Raw genomic sequence first — 15,562 nt, 5'->3', positions numbered from 1 at the left:
TACTCAGGCTATTTCCTGTGATGCTCCTGAAATGCAAACTTTCTGTTCTTCAAATGCATTGGATGGAAAGGTACAGTGGGTAATAGATTTAATCGATAGGCATCACATGAGCCCTGTTGCAGTTAAATCTAGATAAAGTGGTTCCTTTGCTGTTGCTGGTTCAACTGGGGAAGTAAGGGTGAAATATCAAAAACTTGCTGCTCTACAGGTTAGGATGTTCTTGTCGATCTCCAGACTATGCCACTCATGTCCATCTAATGCTTATGTACTTCTGTGCCAATTCAGTTTGAACAACAGCTCCCTTCTTTCTCTTTCTCCCTTGGTCACCAGGATAAACCCCATGATGTAAAACAGCCCTATTCCCATTTACACAAGCTCAAAGTGAGAATGGGAGGGGAAGCTGGCAAAAACCATACTGCAGCAGATCAATTCTGTCTATAAGACCAAAAAGCCAAAAAGACGACGTTGGGTTTTCTTCAAAGGACTTCTCAGTAAACTACCAGGCCACTGGGAACTGATAGCACATGAAAATGCTCTTTGGATCAATGGATTACTTTTTTTTTTTTTCCCCACATGTAACTAGTTCAAATACTAATCAAGTCTGTCATGACTTAAAACCCATTCCTACCAGTAATCTTTGGGATATGAATCGGGCACACTGCAAAAACAACCATCACAACTGCTAACAGTCAGAGCTGAATCAGCCATAGGACTGAAGTAGACCAGCAGCAGCTGAAGTTCTGTCCTGCAGAAGAATCCTCCAGACTGCTAAACTTTTATTACCGTTGATATGCAAACCATCTAAACATGGAGATTTGTTTCACTGCCTTGTTTATCACCTGTACAGGTGCTTTGTATACAGTTTCTTCATTGTCCTGGATACAGAGACTTCTGTTTTTCAGCCTGGTGTCCCTTTAGTACTGTATCTCTTAGAGTTTAGGGTTGTTCTCTTTAAAGTACTGGTAAGTCCTCTGCCATTTGTTCTTCTTTTTGCTCAGGACTGTATTTACCCCCTCTTGGGGGTAAAAGCAGTTAGCAATGAAAGTGCATTCCCTTCAGATGCAGCAAACATCCAAACACACTACTGCCTACTCTTCCATGCATCATTCCTGATCCCCAAGCTCTTGTCTGGAAGCTTTGACAATGCCACTTCTGTATTTGCATGTGTTTTGAATCAAGGTCATCTGTGTATTGATATGTGATGTGTTCATATCTGAAGGCTTGTAAATGCTATAAGAATTGGATTCAACAAACAGAAATAATGGTGATGCACATGAATACGGCAACATGCATATCAGAGGAATGGTATTGATTTACATCACTTGAAAATGTTTGTGGCATTGTTTGAACTTCACCTCCAACCACAATAGCTGTAATATTTACTGAAGCCTCAGGGAAAAGGGACATATTTGTTTTTTAGAATCGCATCTGCTCATTGTAGAGAGAGGAAAGCGGTGCCAAGCTGATGGAAGAAGATGTGGTATGTGAAAACAAAGCAGCAGTCCTCCTGTCCCCAGTCAGTACTTTCTGAATAGAACAACTTTTGGGAAAACCCAGTGCGTGTCCTCAGCTTATTGAATCAAATAAGCGCCCGAAATGCAAGATGAAGCTAATGATGGTTTCAATCCACTGCTATGTGTCATGCCAGCCCTGTTGTTGGTTCCTCCAGCTCTGTGGTGATTCATTGTTATCCTGAAAAACAGGCAGCTCTGGCACTCTGTTAGTCACCTGGCACTAACATGGAGAATTGCTCTGGGGAAGCACAGCACATACTGCTAAAGAGAAACTAGGCCTTCCTTTTCCTGCAACCTAGGAAAAACAGTTTCAGGATGCAACAAGTAAAGCCACAGTTGGCTTTTCCTCCTTCCTAAAGGTTACCAAGCCAAAATAATAACAATTGCTTAACGGCAGGGAGAATTTTACATTTTTTTATTAATTAACAGAGTATGACCATTATCTTCCATTCATTTTTCCCTTTGTCACTTTTAAACTGAAGTCTTGTTTTTTTTTCATCTTCTTTTGTTTCTCTCCTGAATCTACATCGTGTTGCTTAACAGTTAACTCCATTGCTGTGCCACATCCTCCCTCACACCTATTTGAGCATTCCTGTGGTTTAGCTTGGCAGGCTGTTCTCCTTGCCTTATGAATGCAAGCTCCAACACTAACAGACATTAAATCCTCCCCTTAGCATCCACCTGCTCTCCTTAGCTCTATGTGCTTTACTCACATAGCCACATCTCCACCATCTGCAAGATACCTCTTCTGCTCAGCCCCAACAAAGATGAAAGCTTGAAACCAATAAAATTCTTAAAGTCTTGCTGCATACACCACAATTTCAAAAATAGTCTTTCCCCAGGCTGTGCTCCTAATGATAGAGCAATATCCCGAAGTCTTTACACAAGAAAACCAGGGACTTGACTTCAAAAGGAGTTTCTAACCTCGTACCTAATTGATCTGGGTGTAGCAGCACTGAAGGGAGCAGAAACCTGTAGCGTTTAACTGGCATGGGTTCTGAATCAGATCCCTAAGGGTTTTTGCTTTAGGCACTGGCTCTTGACTGCAGATCTGGCCTGGCTATGCAGCAGAGTCTTTTAGAAATACCATTAAGAACGCACTGCAATGGAAAGGAGGTATTTTTCTCCCTTAGTCAGTGAGCATGCAGTCACTTCCCACTAATGTATTTTTTCTTTATGCAATTTTCCTTAGCTTGTACTAAAAGATATTTGTTGCTTCACTTGCAAGAGTGATGCATATTCCAGCTCATTTCTCAGATGGATAAAATTCAAATCCTGAGGAAGGTTGAAGAGGCTAGATTTGTTTTGTTTTTACTGGTATCACTAAGAACAGAACCTAGCAAGAGCTTCTTCACCTTATTGTTTAGGCTCTGATTTGTCTGTCGCTGTTTGTGCTTTTGCCTGATAAAGGTAATGCAGCTACGGCCGAATGTTTCAATACTTTTAACTACGTACTTGGTGTTTTGCTCAAATTGCCTTGATGTTAGCAAGAAAAATTTTCAGAACTAAATATGAAAAATACACACTTCATGCAGTGGGACACAGAGGGCTGACTGAATCCACAGACGAAACTGGTTTCATTTGATTGAAAAACCACAAGCATGTAACTTTGTGGGTGTGCGGTGTGAAGGGCTGGGAGGACTCAGAGTTGCCCCCATACCTGTGAGCCTGAGTAAGATAGGGAAGGTGACTGAGCAAAGCACAAGTGGAGAGAGTGGGAGAGGAAAATTAAGGAGCTTTAGGGTCTGTTAAAATTGACCTTGTGAGGGGTCATCCAAGATAAGTCAGAGAGCCCATCATGCAGGGCAGGGGAGAAGGCCATGCAACATACGGCATGGTAGGCCAGACGTGGCAGCCACACAGTCAACATCACCCACAGTGAACGTGGCAAGGCACAGGGAGCACCCACCACAGTCTGCGCGTTGCAGCTGGAACACCCTGTTACCTGGAATGGGAAGGTGGGTAATGGTTGGAGGGGATCCAACAGGAAACTAAAGAAAAGACTGCATCTAATCGTTCCATGCAGTCTATTTACAAAGGACAAATACAACAGTGAGAAACACTTGTATATTGCCTCCACCCCCAAAATGAACAACTTTGTGATTTGTGCCCACCTCCTGAGCCATCAGGACCTGCCTAAGGCTGATTTGCAGCTCGATCTCCAGGACACGACCCGAACATGTCGCAGGGCAGATAGCTCTGGGCCCATCCCCGTAACTCACAGCACCTACCACAAGCCCACGCTCCAGCCAGGGTGCAGCACAAGGGGAAACACACTCAGTTTGCCAGGTTCTGCACCATTTCCTTGCCTTTATGTGGACTTTACCACGCCGATGCCCACCTATGCACCTGACTCTCAGCTCCGCTGATGTCAGGAGCCGTGGCTTCACCCGTCTGATGCTGGCTGCTCACTGTGCAGCAGCCGCTGACCTCGGACGAAGGCAAGCCAAGGCGTGCGATGCCAGCTCCTGAGCACTCCGTCACTCTCCCTGCCCCAATTTCCCTCATTTTCGCACCGCCCCAAGCGCAGGCAGCTCTGCCCAGCAGCCCCCACACCTCCGCTTCCACACCGAGACGCGCTTAGCCGACCCCTTTCCTCCCAGCCTTGGTGTCCCACCATTAGGACGAGCACCTGCCCCACGGTGGGAGCCGGGCCCCCCATCACAGGCGGCTAACGGCCGCCGCTCCCCGCCTGACGCAACCCGCGCCGCGCTTTGCCCCATGCGCGGCGAAACACCCCGCCCTCGTTGCATCACCCGCGGGGCAGCCCGGCCGCGACCAGCCGAGCCCAGCCGAGCCGGGCCCGGCCGCCAACCGGGGCCGTGCGGGGCGGGGCGGGCGCCGCGCCGGCCTTTAAAGCGCGGCGGCGGCGTGTGCCGCCTCAGCAGCGCCCGGCGCAGCCATGAAGCGGGACCCGCAGCGCCCTCAGGAGTGCCCCGGCCGGCCCCAGGGGCAGCCCGAGCCCCCTCCTTCGTCCCCCCCTTCGTGCTCCCCGGAGCCGCCGCTGTGGATCTTCGGGTACGGCTCGCTGGTGTGGAGGCCGGGCTTCGAGTTCACGTCGCGCAAGGTGGGCTTCATCCGCGGCTACAGCCGGCGCTTCTGGCAGGGAGACACCTTCCACCGCGGCAGCGAGAAGGCGGTGAGCGAGGGGCGGCCGTGGGGGGCGGCCGTGGGGCGGGGGGCTCGGCTGGGCTCGGCTGCTGACGGCTCTCCCTCTGCTCTCTCCCGCAGCCCGGCCGGGTGGTGACACTGATGGAGGATGGCGGGGTGAGTACGGCACCGGCTGGGGGCTCCCGGGTGGGCTCAGCCACCCCATCCCTCCCCTCTGTGCCCTCGGTTCATGGGGACCCCATGGGTGAGGCGGGCTGGGGGCTGTTGGACGTGCCCCCTTCTATCACTGCCCCAACCTGACTGCCCCGCTCCGTCTTCATTGCAGGCGTGCACGTGGGGTGTCGCCTATGAGGTCTGCGGGGAGCAGATTGCTGCATCGCTCCAGTATCTGAACATGCGAGAGGCTGTCCTGGGGGGCTACGACACCAAGCTGGTGAAGTTTCACCCGCAGGACAAGGATGCAGAGGAACCCATCCAGGCTCTTGTTTACATTGCGACCCCCCAGAACCCGTCCTACCTCGGCCCAGCGTCTGAAGAAGACATTGCAGCACAAATCATGGCCTCAAGTGGTTGTGCTGGCCACAACATAGAGTACTTGCTGAGACTGGCAGACTTCATGCGCTACTTCTGTCCTCAAGCAGAGGATAAACATCTCTTCTCCATCGAAGAGGCTCTTATTTCTATCCTCCCCTGCATGTGCCACACAGAGGAGTCCCTAGAAGAAACTTCAAGTGTCCCTCAGAAGACCAAGAGCTGAAATGAAAACGTCTTGCAGGGTTTCAGTGGAAGGGACATAAGGAAAAAACAATAGGGACAGTCTTAACTCTGAAAAATATACCAGACTGAGTGAATGAAGGGAAAACTAGCAAGTAGGTGGGGAGGGAGGAAGTGGAGGGGCTGTAAAACATGTTTGCTGTAGGACTTGCAATTAGGACCTGTTACACTCCTTACTTGTAGCACCAAGACAGTCATTGCTGCTTTCCAGGTGGGAAGCAGGGGTCTTGGCTGGAACTTTGCTCTAAGACTTGCTTTTGGGGGTCAAACCAGAAGCATTCATCTTCTTAAGAGGGGAAAGAGGCTCATTGACTTTGCACTTTTTTTTAACTTTGAAGACTAGTTGAGCAGGACTTGACTGGGTTTTAGCAGTATATATGCAATTCTACCTCAGGCAAAAAGCTGTTTGTGTCGTGGTGACTTGGGCAGGTTCTGCCAAATTCCCCCCCCCTCCAGTGCAATATTAAGTGAACCTTGCCTTAAGTGGCCTCTGTAGGCTCTTGTGAATCCTACTTCCTTATGTTGTAAAGGATCACACTAATGCACTTATTTTTCTAAACTGTTGTGTTGTATTTATTTATGTTGCATATCCCCTTAGGAGATGTCTGAACTGCCTGCTTATGTGCCACTGTGTGTGTAGTCCCCATTCAACCTTGCAATTGTGCCTTTTAGTTTTAGATCAGTTTTATGAGGAGCTGTGCCTGCTTTAATGACAGAAGCTTTTCTCCAAGCTTCACTGACCTTGTGCTGCTACAAACTTAACTGACTCCATAAGAAATGGTCCTGTCTACATAGGAATTCTGTACTGTCTGGAGGAAAGCTGCCTGGATGCAGCAGCACTTTAACTAGCCCTGTATTAGATAAGCCTCTTCTGCTTCAGGGTAACATGGGTTTCTGGAGAAGCATTTGAGGGTTCTAGTTCCACATCTAGAACTGAGTCTGTCTGGTGCATCCTTACTTCACTGCAAAGGACCGTCACCAAGCATACTTGCAAGCTTGGGAGTTCCTGAAATGCCTGCTCTATCACGTGAAGCAGAGGTACTGCTGCAAGCTCAGACTTCTCAGCTTTAAACGTACTAACAGCTTTAAGCTTTAAAATCCATAGTATTTCGAAAGAAAACTGCTGCTACTACAACTAGCAAGAGAGCTGACCTCTGGGATGTTTGACTTCTCCCAAATACTGTTGTTTTTTTTTAATAAAAATAGGAAATGTTTATATTACTGTGGCTTATATGTATGAACTGATGATGTGCCCAGTAATAAACTGACAAAGTAAATGACTTTTGTACTTTTTTTTTTCAATTAGTGATTTCAAATTGATCCTTACTTTTAATGTACTTGGCTCTTTTTTGTTTTTTAGACTTAGCTGGTAATGCTGCTGTAGCTCCCCCCTTTTTTTTTTTTAAGTCTCATTTCTGAGCAGCTTCCCTCAGCTGGACCTACCAGAAGATGTACCTTTTGAATCTTTCCCTTTAAGAAAAGTGGGTTCAGTCATTTTCTCTTCTCAGCTTCCAGCTCTTGGTGACTCTGGAGTACTAGTGCTGACAACAAACAAGCCAGCCCTCCTGACTGTACAGAGCAGGCACAGAAATGTAATGCTCCCTTGGCAGGACAAGGGCCTTTTGCCTGAGTTGAACTTACCCTTGCTGTTTCCAAGAAGTAATAGTGCAATGACAAGAATCTGCCACCCCCAGATGGCTCTGCTGACTGCAGTGGAGGAGAGGTGTTTTTGTTTTTTTTTTTTTCCCTTGTGTTGTGCACAGTTGCTGCATACAGGGGTAATGGGCAGCTGCCCTTCTGCCTGATTTCTCTTGTTACCAGCTGCTTCAGCACTCATAGATTACAGTATATACCTGTACTGCCTGTCTCAAGACAGGAGTGAGGGAGTGAAAACTAATTGAAACAACTTAATTTACCACTAATTAAAGGCAGGTGCATGTTTCAGGGGGAATAGTCTATAGAGAGAACTACACTTTCCCTGTTCCACGGATGCTCTCACTTCAACTGAGCAGCTGCATCTTCCCCCCTGGGGTGCAGCTGCAGAAGAGCAGAGTCAGCCCTCAGCTGAGAGTAGGTAGCAGAAAGCCTGCTCTCACCTCTGCTGCTGCCAGCGGTGCCCTTGTTATGTGACCTTGCTGCTTTGAGCAACATTCTCTGTTTGGGACCATAAGACAGCTTTGCAATAACTCCTAATGCCTTTCTGGAGATGCTTACATGTACAGCTGGGGATGTCCTGTGAGAGAAAGTGGTACTGCAGCTGAGGGGTATTTTTATTTTTAAGTCAGTCCTTTGGGGAGAAATCCCCCCATTCTCACTCCCAGCTGCAATATTCCTGGCTCTTAATTGCTTTGGTCCTCACCATGATGGTCTGAAAGCTCATTCCTTCCCTGGCTTTTCAGCCTCTCTGGCTTGCTGAAGCCAAGTGGAAAATTAAAGTGTTAAAGGAATTAACTTAATTTGCATGGAAATGCTCCCATATTAGTACAAGACTGGGGTCAGATATCAAAATATCTCCACCTAAAACAAAAAAAATCTTCACACCTTTCAAGTTTTCAGATCCACAATCATTGCAGACAGGAATTAATAGCAGATGTGCAATAAGCACCCAGCATTACTATTTCACATGAAGACCTGCTTTGTTCCTCCTGTGGCAGGCAACAAGTGCTTGTGAGCAACCGCATCAGTGCTGGGAACGTTCCTTCAGCTGCTGTTTCTCCTTCCCTTGAAAAATTAAGTATTTAAAGCACAGATGTAATTCTCCACCAACCTACAACTTTCTTCCAAAAATGGGCACCCACCTACCCCATACGCCTTTCACTACAGGTGACTACAGCTCTTCCACAGGCCTGGTGGCCAGCCTGGGGAAAAAGCACTTCACCTCGTCAGTGGGTGATACAACTGCCCGCAGCTGCAAAAGGCTGCCAGACATCCCTGGAGATGCTTCCATATCGAGTGGCTTCCTTGCTCGTCTGAGTTTCCTCTTCTCTGAATTCCCTACAACAAGCTCATGCCTATTGGGTCCCCTCATGTAATAAACCAACTTTCCCAGTTGCGGTAAAAACATGTTTACAAGCACTGTCACATACTTTCCAAGTCTAAAACCAGTACAATTCACATGATTTCAGTCATTTCTTCAACCTTTTCCATTCTTTTGCCCAGGAGCTCCCACATAGCCGTGGAACACAGGCCTGAGTCATCATTTCCTTGAGTACTCCAGGACAGGACCTACTCAGCTGTTTCACAATGGCACAGCCAGTTAAGTAAAGTAGACAACAACTGTTAATCCAGCCCTTCGTGTGTATGAAACACTCCTGAGGGCCCACAGTCCTGAGGGCCCACTCCTGAGGGCTTCACGGAACAAGGACAGAGAAACTCAGAAATGTTAAAAGCATTCAGAGAAGACAAAAAACACAAGAAAAACTCTCTGGTTCTCTAGAACCAGTTCTCTATATAGCATCACCAAGCTGTAAACCTACCTGTGCTCCATACGCACTCTGAAGCACAGGCTTTGAAGACCACCAAAGAGCCGATGTGGGCTCTTGGTGCCAGAAGGAAGAAAGAGGGGCTGTTGGGTAGGTGAGACTGACTTTGCATAAACCAGCCTGAATCATTCAACACAAAACACACAGATACACCCGTGTATTTTGAAGCTTCTCCTTGTAACACGTTCCTTGCGGCTCAGTGCCAGAATGGTAGCACTGCCCATGGCCAAAACCTGCGAGTCAACCTAGGCCTGGAAAGTCCTTGGTGGAACTTGAAGCTCGTTTATATCACGTTCAGCTCAATGAGCAGAGCTTGGGTGGGAGACTTCCCCCAGTCAGACTCCTCATTTTGGCACTGCCAGAGTTCACAAAAGCACATAGGTCAGCAGCACCAGACCCAAAGGGTTGCTCAGAGCTGACGGACAGGCGTACAGAAGGGCAGCCCCAAATACAAGCGGGCATTGATGTACCAGCAGCACACAGCCCAGCTCAGCACCATGTGCTCCCTGGGGCACAGGAGGAACAGGAAGGGACAAGAAACAGATTTACAGTTAGGCTGTGGAAAAACTATGCTTTGCTCGCAGCAAAAGCAGCAACCACTCAGCAGGCTTGGAATTTCCTATTAACGACTTGCCTTGGCTTAAGCTGAAGCCTCCCCAGTTCACGTGCTGTATTAAAGTTATTAGAGAAGTCCCACACGTCTTTAAAACAGCATCAGGAGCGGGAGCACAGGGAGGGAGGAGGGAAGTGGGCATTCCGGACAGCCCTGTGGAAGCTCTACATGCTGTGTTTACAAACCCCGTGTACTTTTTGTTTGTCTTTTGGATGTGTTTTATTCTTTCCCAGCTCCCTTTTCATCTTACAGTAGTGCCAGCCAAACTGATGAGTGTTTATGCTTTTGAATTCCTGAAGCACAGCCAGTACCTTGAACTCCAGAGAATGAGACTGAAATAACGTGAAAGGTCAGGGAAGTTCAGAGACACAGAGGTGCTGTTTTCCTAGCTGGGGACACCACACTGTTCCCAGGCCATACTGAGCTAGCTGCTCTGGGGACACAAGAACAAAGACTGCTCTCTTACATCCTCCTGTTTATGCTGTTTTTTGCCTCCCTCATCTCACTTTTAATGGGGCACATATCCATGAATCTTCAATTAAAACCCCCTGAAGATCAGCTTGGCCCAAGGCTGACAGCTGAAGAGAGACCTGATAGCTGCTGGTAGTTGAAGCCCATCACCAAGAATATCAGGGAAGGGGAAGGTTTTATCCCAACTCTCACGCTCCGCTGGCTCACAGGGTAGGAACGAGCCCCAGAGCGCTGCTTTGTCCACAAACAGAAAGCAGCTATTGCAGCACACAGAGATCTGTAACCGCTTCACCCATGGGTAGAAAAGTCCGAGGATGACTTTAGGAGAGGTTTCATTTGCTGGTTTGCAAGATTGACCTTCAGAGACATGACTAATGCTCGCCTGGGCACATGCTGGGTACATGCAGGTCAGCTCTGCCATGCAGTTTGGGTAGCGTGCAGAGCATCCACAGATGGCCTCTAGCTTATCAGACACCCCATGCCTTCTGCACAAAGCTGTTGCTTGTACATGACATGAGGTGCTTGCTGACTCTGCCTCGAGCTGGAGCTATGGACCTACTGACACTGACAGCATAGACGACATTGAAATCTTTTCACACACTCATATCCAGCCCACTTACAGCAATTATAACCTCGTCTACAAACAGCCTCAGGGGCAACCACAACCAGCTTGCTGATATTAAACTCTGTCTACACAAAGCATATGTGACATTTGAAAACATTCAGAAAACAAACCAAAAAAGCAGCCTTTTATCCTCTCCTTGTCTAGACGGTTCACCCGCGCTTCCGAACTCCAAGTCACCAACACAGCATGTGATGCCCAGAGCGGCGAGGAGAGGCAGGGGCTGCTGGGGATGTGCTTACATTACCTCTGCTCACCCTGCAGGTACCGCGCCAGGACGCTGCTGCTGGGTGCACTTTCACATTTCAGCAGGACAGCCAGGGCTGGAAGCGACCTCCCAGGACCGCGGCTGGCACGCTGTGACCGCTGGTGGTACTCGGGGTGGGAGATACTGTTACAGGCAGCGGGGGTCAGCAGCTTTGTCCTCAGGATGCTTCTACTGACATCATGAGATGAAATCTTTTTGTTTTATTTTTTTTCTTCAGTGAGGTATCCATTCCTTTAAAAACAATTGACCCCAAAGTGTATTTCAAACAGCTGGCAGGTTTTTAGATCATATATACATTCATTCTTTTGGTCTGCTTTATAAGAGTGTGTTCTTCTCCTTGGCATTCTTCTTTGCCAATACACAATCCCATTTTTAGAGAAGGAAAAGAACAGGAATGCTCAGCTCCCAATGACAGACAATGCTTTTTATCTTCCCTCTGACCTGACATCGAATATTAGAGACTCTATTACTGGACCTGTTAGGCAGGAGCCAGATGAAATCATGTCTCTTGTTGCTAAACAGCACAGTAAATTCTGGCAGCACTGGCATCTCTAAACTACATATATATCACACCTATTCCTGGAAATGCACCCTATAATTTGAGGACCCACGAGTTCTGGACAGAGGATGGAAACTAACTATGGGACCAGCCTCATTTAGAATCAATACCCACGATTTTTTTTCCAGAGGATCCTTGCCTCATTTCATTTGATCGGAGGATGCTAAAATTAGCAGCAACTCGGTTGCTCTTTCTTCTGTATGGTACTGCATTTATTTATGCAGAACTTGCTCCAAATGTGAAGAAACTGCTCCCCATTTTCACTTTTCTCTGGGAAATCACTGCATGCAAACTTTAGGCCATCTTCACACCACCTTTGTGAAGAGGTGTTATTTCTATTTTACAGATGGAGAATTGAGACATCAAGAACCTAATTTCAGAAGTGTACATTGACTGCACAATGTGAAACATTAAGGGATGATGTTTTTCCAGAATACTTGGAACTGTACGTTAGGTATTCAGAGAAAACCCTGTGGGAAAAAGATAATGTGTGCTCACATCATTAGCACTCAATTATGATGCAAACATACAAAAGTAATCTGAAATTTTCATGGATCCCTTTATGTTTGCCATTGTCCAATTAGAATCCATGCTTCTGCAAGTTTACTAATTCACTGTTAGGTACATGAAGTTTTAAAGAATACTAAGTTTGTGTAATATTTATTTGCCATCTAAAAATGAACTTTGGCAGGGAAACATACATATTTTATACATGTATATATATATATTTAATGTTTGTTTGTCTTATACACATCACTCAAATTTGCTGCAGTCCCTCAAGCTTTTTTAGCTAATGGCTTAGGCTCGCAGTTGCTGGCAGTTCCAAACTTCTCACGTGTTTATTCCTGTAACATCTCAGACACAGGCTCTGTTTTAAATTAAGAATTTAAACCTCATTACTTCTCTCATTTGCTATCAATTATATCACTGCAAAGAAGAGCTGGACTCTCTAATCTGTCTATGAATACTCTACCAGGCCAACGCTCACTTTTAGCATTTAGTTATTTGATTCCAGACAGACACAAAGAAACATAGTTAGACAGCAAACTGCCCTGTAATCAAATTACATTCATTACGCAATACATACCTCTGATTGCATATGGCAAGAGCAAGTTATCAAAGCCAGGGAAGCAAATCTCCTTTGGCAGAGCTCATGATGACATGTTTCAAAAACACACAAATCACTTGGGGTTTTAACAGACCACAGAAATCACCGTGATTTCCAGTCCCAAATCAACACTGTGTTTAGAAACCTATTGCGCTTCCCAGATTCAGCATTACATCAGTAGGTTTTCAGCTAGTCAAGAGGAATTGAGCTGAGTGACGAATAACTAAAAAACTAGACAGCAATTATTTTTTCCACGTTAACTGAACTAAATATATCACATTAAACTCTGACTAAGAGTAGATACAGTAACCTCTTCCAAATGCTGAAGAGAATGATGTAAGACTGCAATCACCTAGACGAACAGGTATCATGGAGCTGAATTACCGCTTCAAAAGCGCTTAAAAAATAGAGGTTTAAGTTGTAGCCTTATTCATCTTTAGATCTAGTTCAAGTGTTACGTCATGTAAAGTGATATGTCAAAGCAATACTGTAATGCTATGGATATAAATGAGATTAAATCAAAGAAAAACATGGGTTAAAAGTTAAAAGAGAAGTCTGTGGGAATGCAGAAGCTGCCTACACAAACAGCCACTCAAACTCTACGGAAGGAGCAGGAGGAGGCAGAAGGACCAAGACGCAGAAGATCTCTCACATCAGCACTGATCAGACGCATGGAGTGACCAAAAATAGGGGATTTGGACACAAGCTTTCTGGATTCTCACACAGTCCAGGTTGTCCAGCTACCAGAGGCTGAACAGCTCTTCTGTTTCCTCAGCTCGCCAAGGAAAACCACGGAGCTCTGTCATGGGCAATGAAGTGGCACGCAGGGGTGTGTCGAGGCACGTGCCATCTCATTGACTCGCCGGCAGCACGCAGCTAATGGCAGGCAGTCACGTGGCGACGGCTTAATGCGGTTTACAGAAAAAATAATAGAAAGCAACACTGAGCCAACTAAGTACAAAAATTGCTGACTCTTCCCTGGATTAAAAACAAACAAAAACTCTCCAAAAACACAAACAAAACAACAGAAAACAAAACAACGACAAAACAAAGAACCAAGAACTTTGTATAGGCTGAATGAAGCACAGGAAAGCACTGCAATTTGAGACTGGCCATGGGGAGGATAACACTACCAAAGGTGACTTCTTCAAAGAGGTCAGATCTTTGAGCCCATGCAGCCACACTTCTGTGAGGAAGTGGGGTGGCTTTTAGGGCTCCCCTGATGAGAACTTAGGCTTGTTTACCAAGATAAGTTACTTGAATTAAAGGAAGATGGAAATGTTCCCATTCAACTCCTAACACGAATGCTCTTTCTGCGAAGTGCTTCCCTAGACAGGGAGTTATCCAGGGACATAACTGTAGAATAAGCATCATAAAATTTCTGGTCCCCACTGGCAATAAAATTCTGAAATTCACTCAGTAGCTTGAATACAAATGAGAATTTCTAGGTTTGAATTCTACTACAACATCAGGAGAAAACAGTACAAGAAACCCGCGTGTCAGACATGTCGCAGTGCAAAGAGGACTCCTGCCTGTGATTCATCCCTTCCTAGAGGAAAGCCCAAGTCAGGTCTGTGTGACAGCCCAAAGCAGCAGGAAATTTCCAAATGGGTTCTTCTAATCTCAGAGCAGCAATTACAGGCTTTTTTATTGTTGCTTTTGAAAAAGTTGGTGAAGGTTTATTCAGTGTCACAATGCTTGCAAGCTACACACGCAGCTTTCTCTTAATTCACAGTTCCCGCAACAATGCGATGCAAGGCTATGAGGGTCATTTGTTTAAAAATTAACACCTTTAAACGGAAACATTTCTCCTGTCAACCAAAAGCATTGAAGACAACATGTGGATGTTGAGAAAAGTTAGGTAAGGCTAAGGAGCAAGAAGGAAAAAACAGGTTCATGCAAACAAATGTCACAGAGCTGACAAGGGATACCGTACCCCCTGGATGCTCAGAAGCTCACATCACACCTCGCTACTGTTGTGTCACAGTACTGAGGATTTAACATAACCAGTGACACTGCAGAAGAAGGAAGAGACAGCCCATGGGAAATTCAAGAAAACATGAAAAGTGGTGTTTAAATCTTTTCCTCCCATACCTCATTCTATCAATGATGCTCATCAGCTAAGGAAGGAAGGAGATGTCATTTCATACCTGAGTACTGAAACACTTCCTCATGCCTGGGATGCAAACTAATACTCTCATATGCCACTAGAAGAACATTATGTAAATAGTTTGGTACAAAATGCCTGGAAGACCCACTAGCTTTGCAGTAAATTCACTTTCCTGAGGGAAGAGGCAGGAGCTAAGAGGAGGGCAAAGCTGGAGGAAACCCAACTCATCTTATCATGCATTTCTCCTTTTCAGAAGGCATTTGGTGCAGGCTTCTCAGAATGCTAATCCGAATGCTACAAGAAAGGCTTGTTTTTGCAGAATAAACCTGGTGGTTGGATCTGAGAGCTGAGACGTATGTATCACCCCAATAAAGATGCTCTTAGGAGGAATGATGAATTGCCCCTTCCCCTCTCATTCACCACTACACACTTGGTACATGCTGCAAATAAAAACAAACAAAAAAGCAACCAACCTTCACAATTCAGCTAGTGCTTATGCCTAGGAGTATAAGATGAAATTGCCTTTATTTTAGTATATATATATCCAAGTTATACTTAACATCCAAGCAGCATCTCTCCTTGGGTAGGGAGCTACAATGTGTTTTCCAGCCACTCGAGCTGGAAATTTCCAAAGGGCAGCAACGAGTGTACAGCCATCTCTTCTTGAGCAGTAAGGGGAGAACAATGAAGGAGCCTTATAGGCATGTCAAGTTGTAACATGTTTCAGACTCGACAGTCAACAACAAAAAAAAAAAGGCAGAAGAGAGAGGAGGAGGAGTCTGTAAATACACCTGGGAGCAGAAGCAGACCAGCTCGCCCTACAGACCGTAGATCAGGACTGGCAGAGCAGTGGTCATAGGGCAGCATTTCCCAAAGTATGTTGATCCACATCCTGCCCCTAAAGTGATTTTATCGGTCATGCTCTTCCTC

The 15,562-nt window shown here is 46.1% G+C and overlaps 1 protein-coding gene across 1 annotated transcript; it reads left to right on the top strand.

The window, feature by feature from the left end:
• The first annotated feature begins 4,403 nt into the window (after positions 1 to 4,403).
• Positions 4,404 to 7,989, top strand: CHAC1 (ChaC glutathione specific gamma-glutamylcyclotransferase 1). Its single transcript, XM_035539700.2, has 3 exons — positions 4,404 to 4,653; positions 4,746 to 4,781; positions 4,951 to 7,989. Exons 1-3 carry the CDS (start codon positions 4,417 to 4,419, stop codon positions 5,380 to 5,382), a joined length of 705 nt encoding a protein of 234 aa, XP_035395593.1. The 5' UTR covers positions 4,404 to 4,416; the 3' UTR covers positions 5,383 to 7,989.
• The last annotated feature ends 7,573 nt before the right edge of the window (positions 7,990 to 15,562 follow it).

Source organism: Cygnus atratus, chromosome 5 (assembly GCF_013377495.2).
Source record: "Cygnus atratus isolate AKBS03 ecotype Queensland, Australia chromosome 5, CAtr_DNAZoo_HiC_assembly, whole genome shotgun sequence".
NCBI classification, from domain to species: Eukaryota; Metazoa; Chordata; class Aves; order Anseriformes; family Anatidae; genus Cygnus; species Cygnus atratus.
The sequence above is the reverse complement of the archived record's forward strand: the minus strand, read 5'-3'. Positions and strand labels throughout refer to the sequence as shown.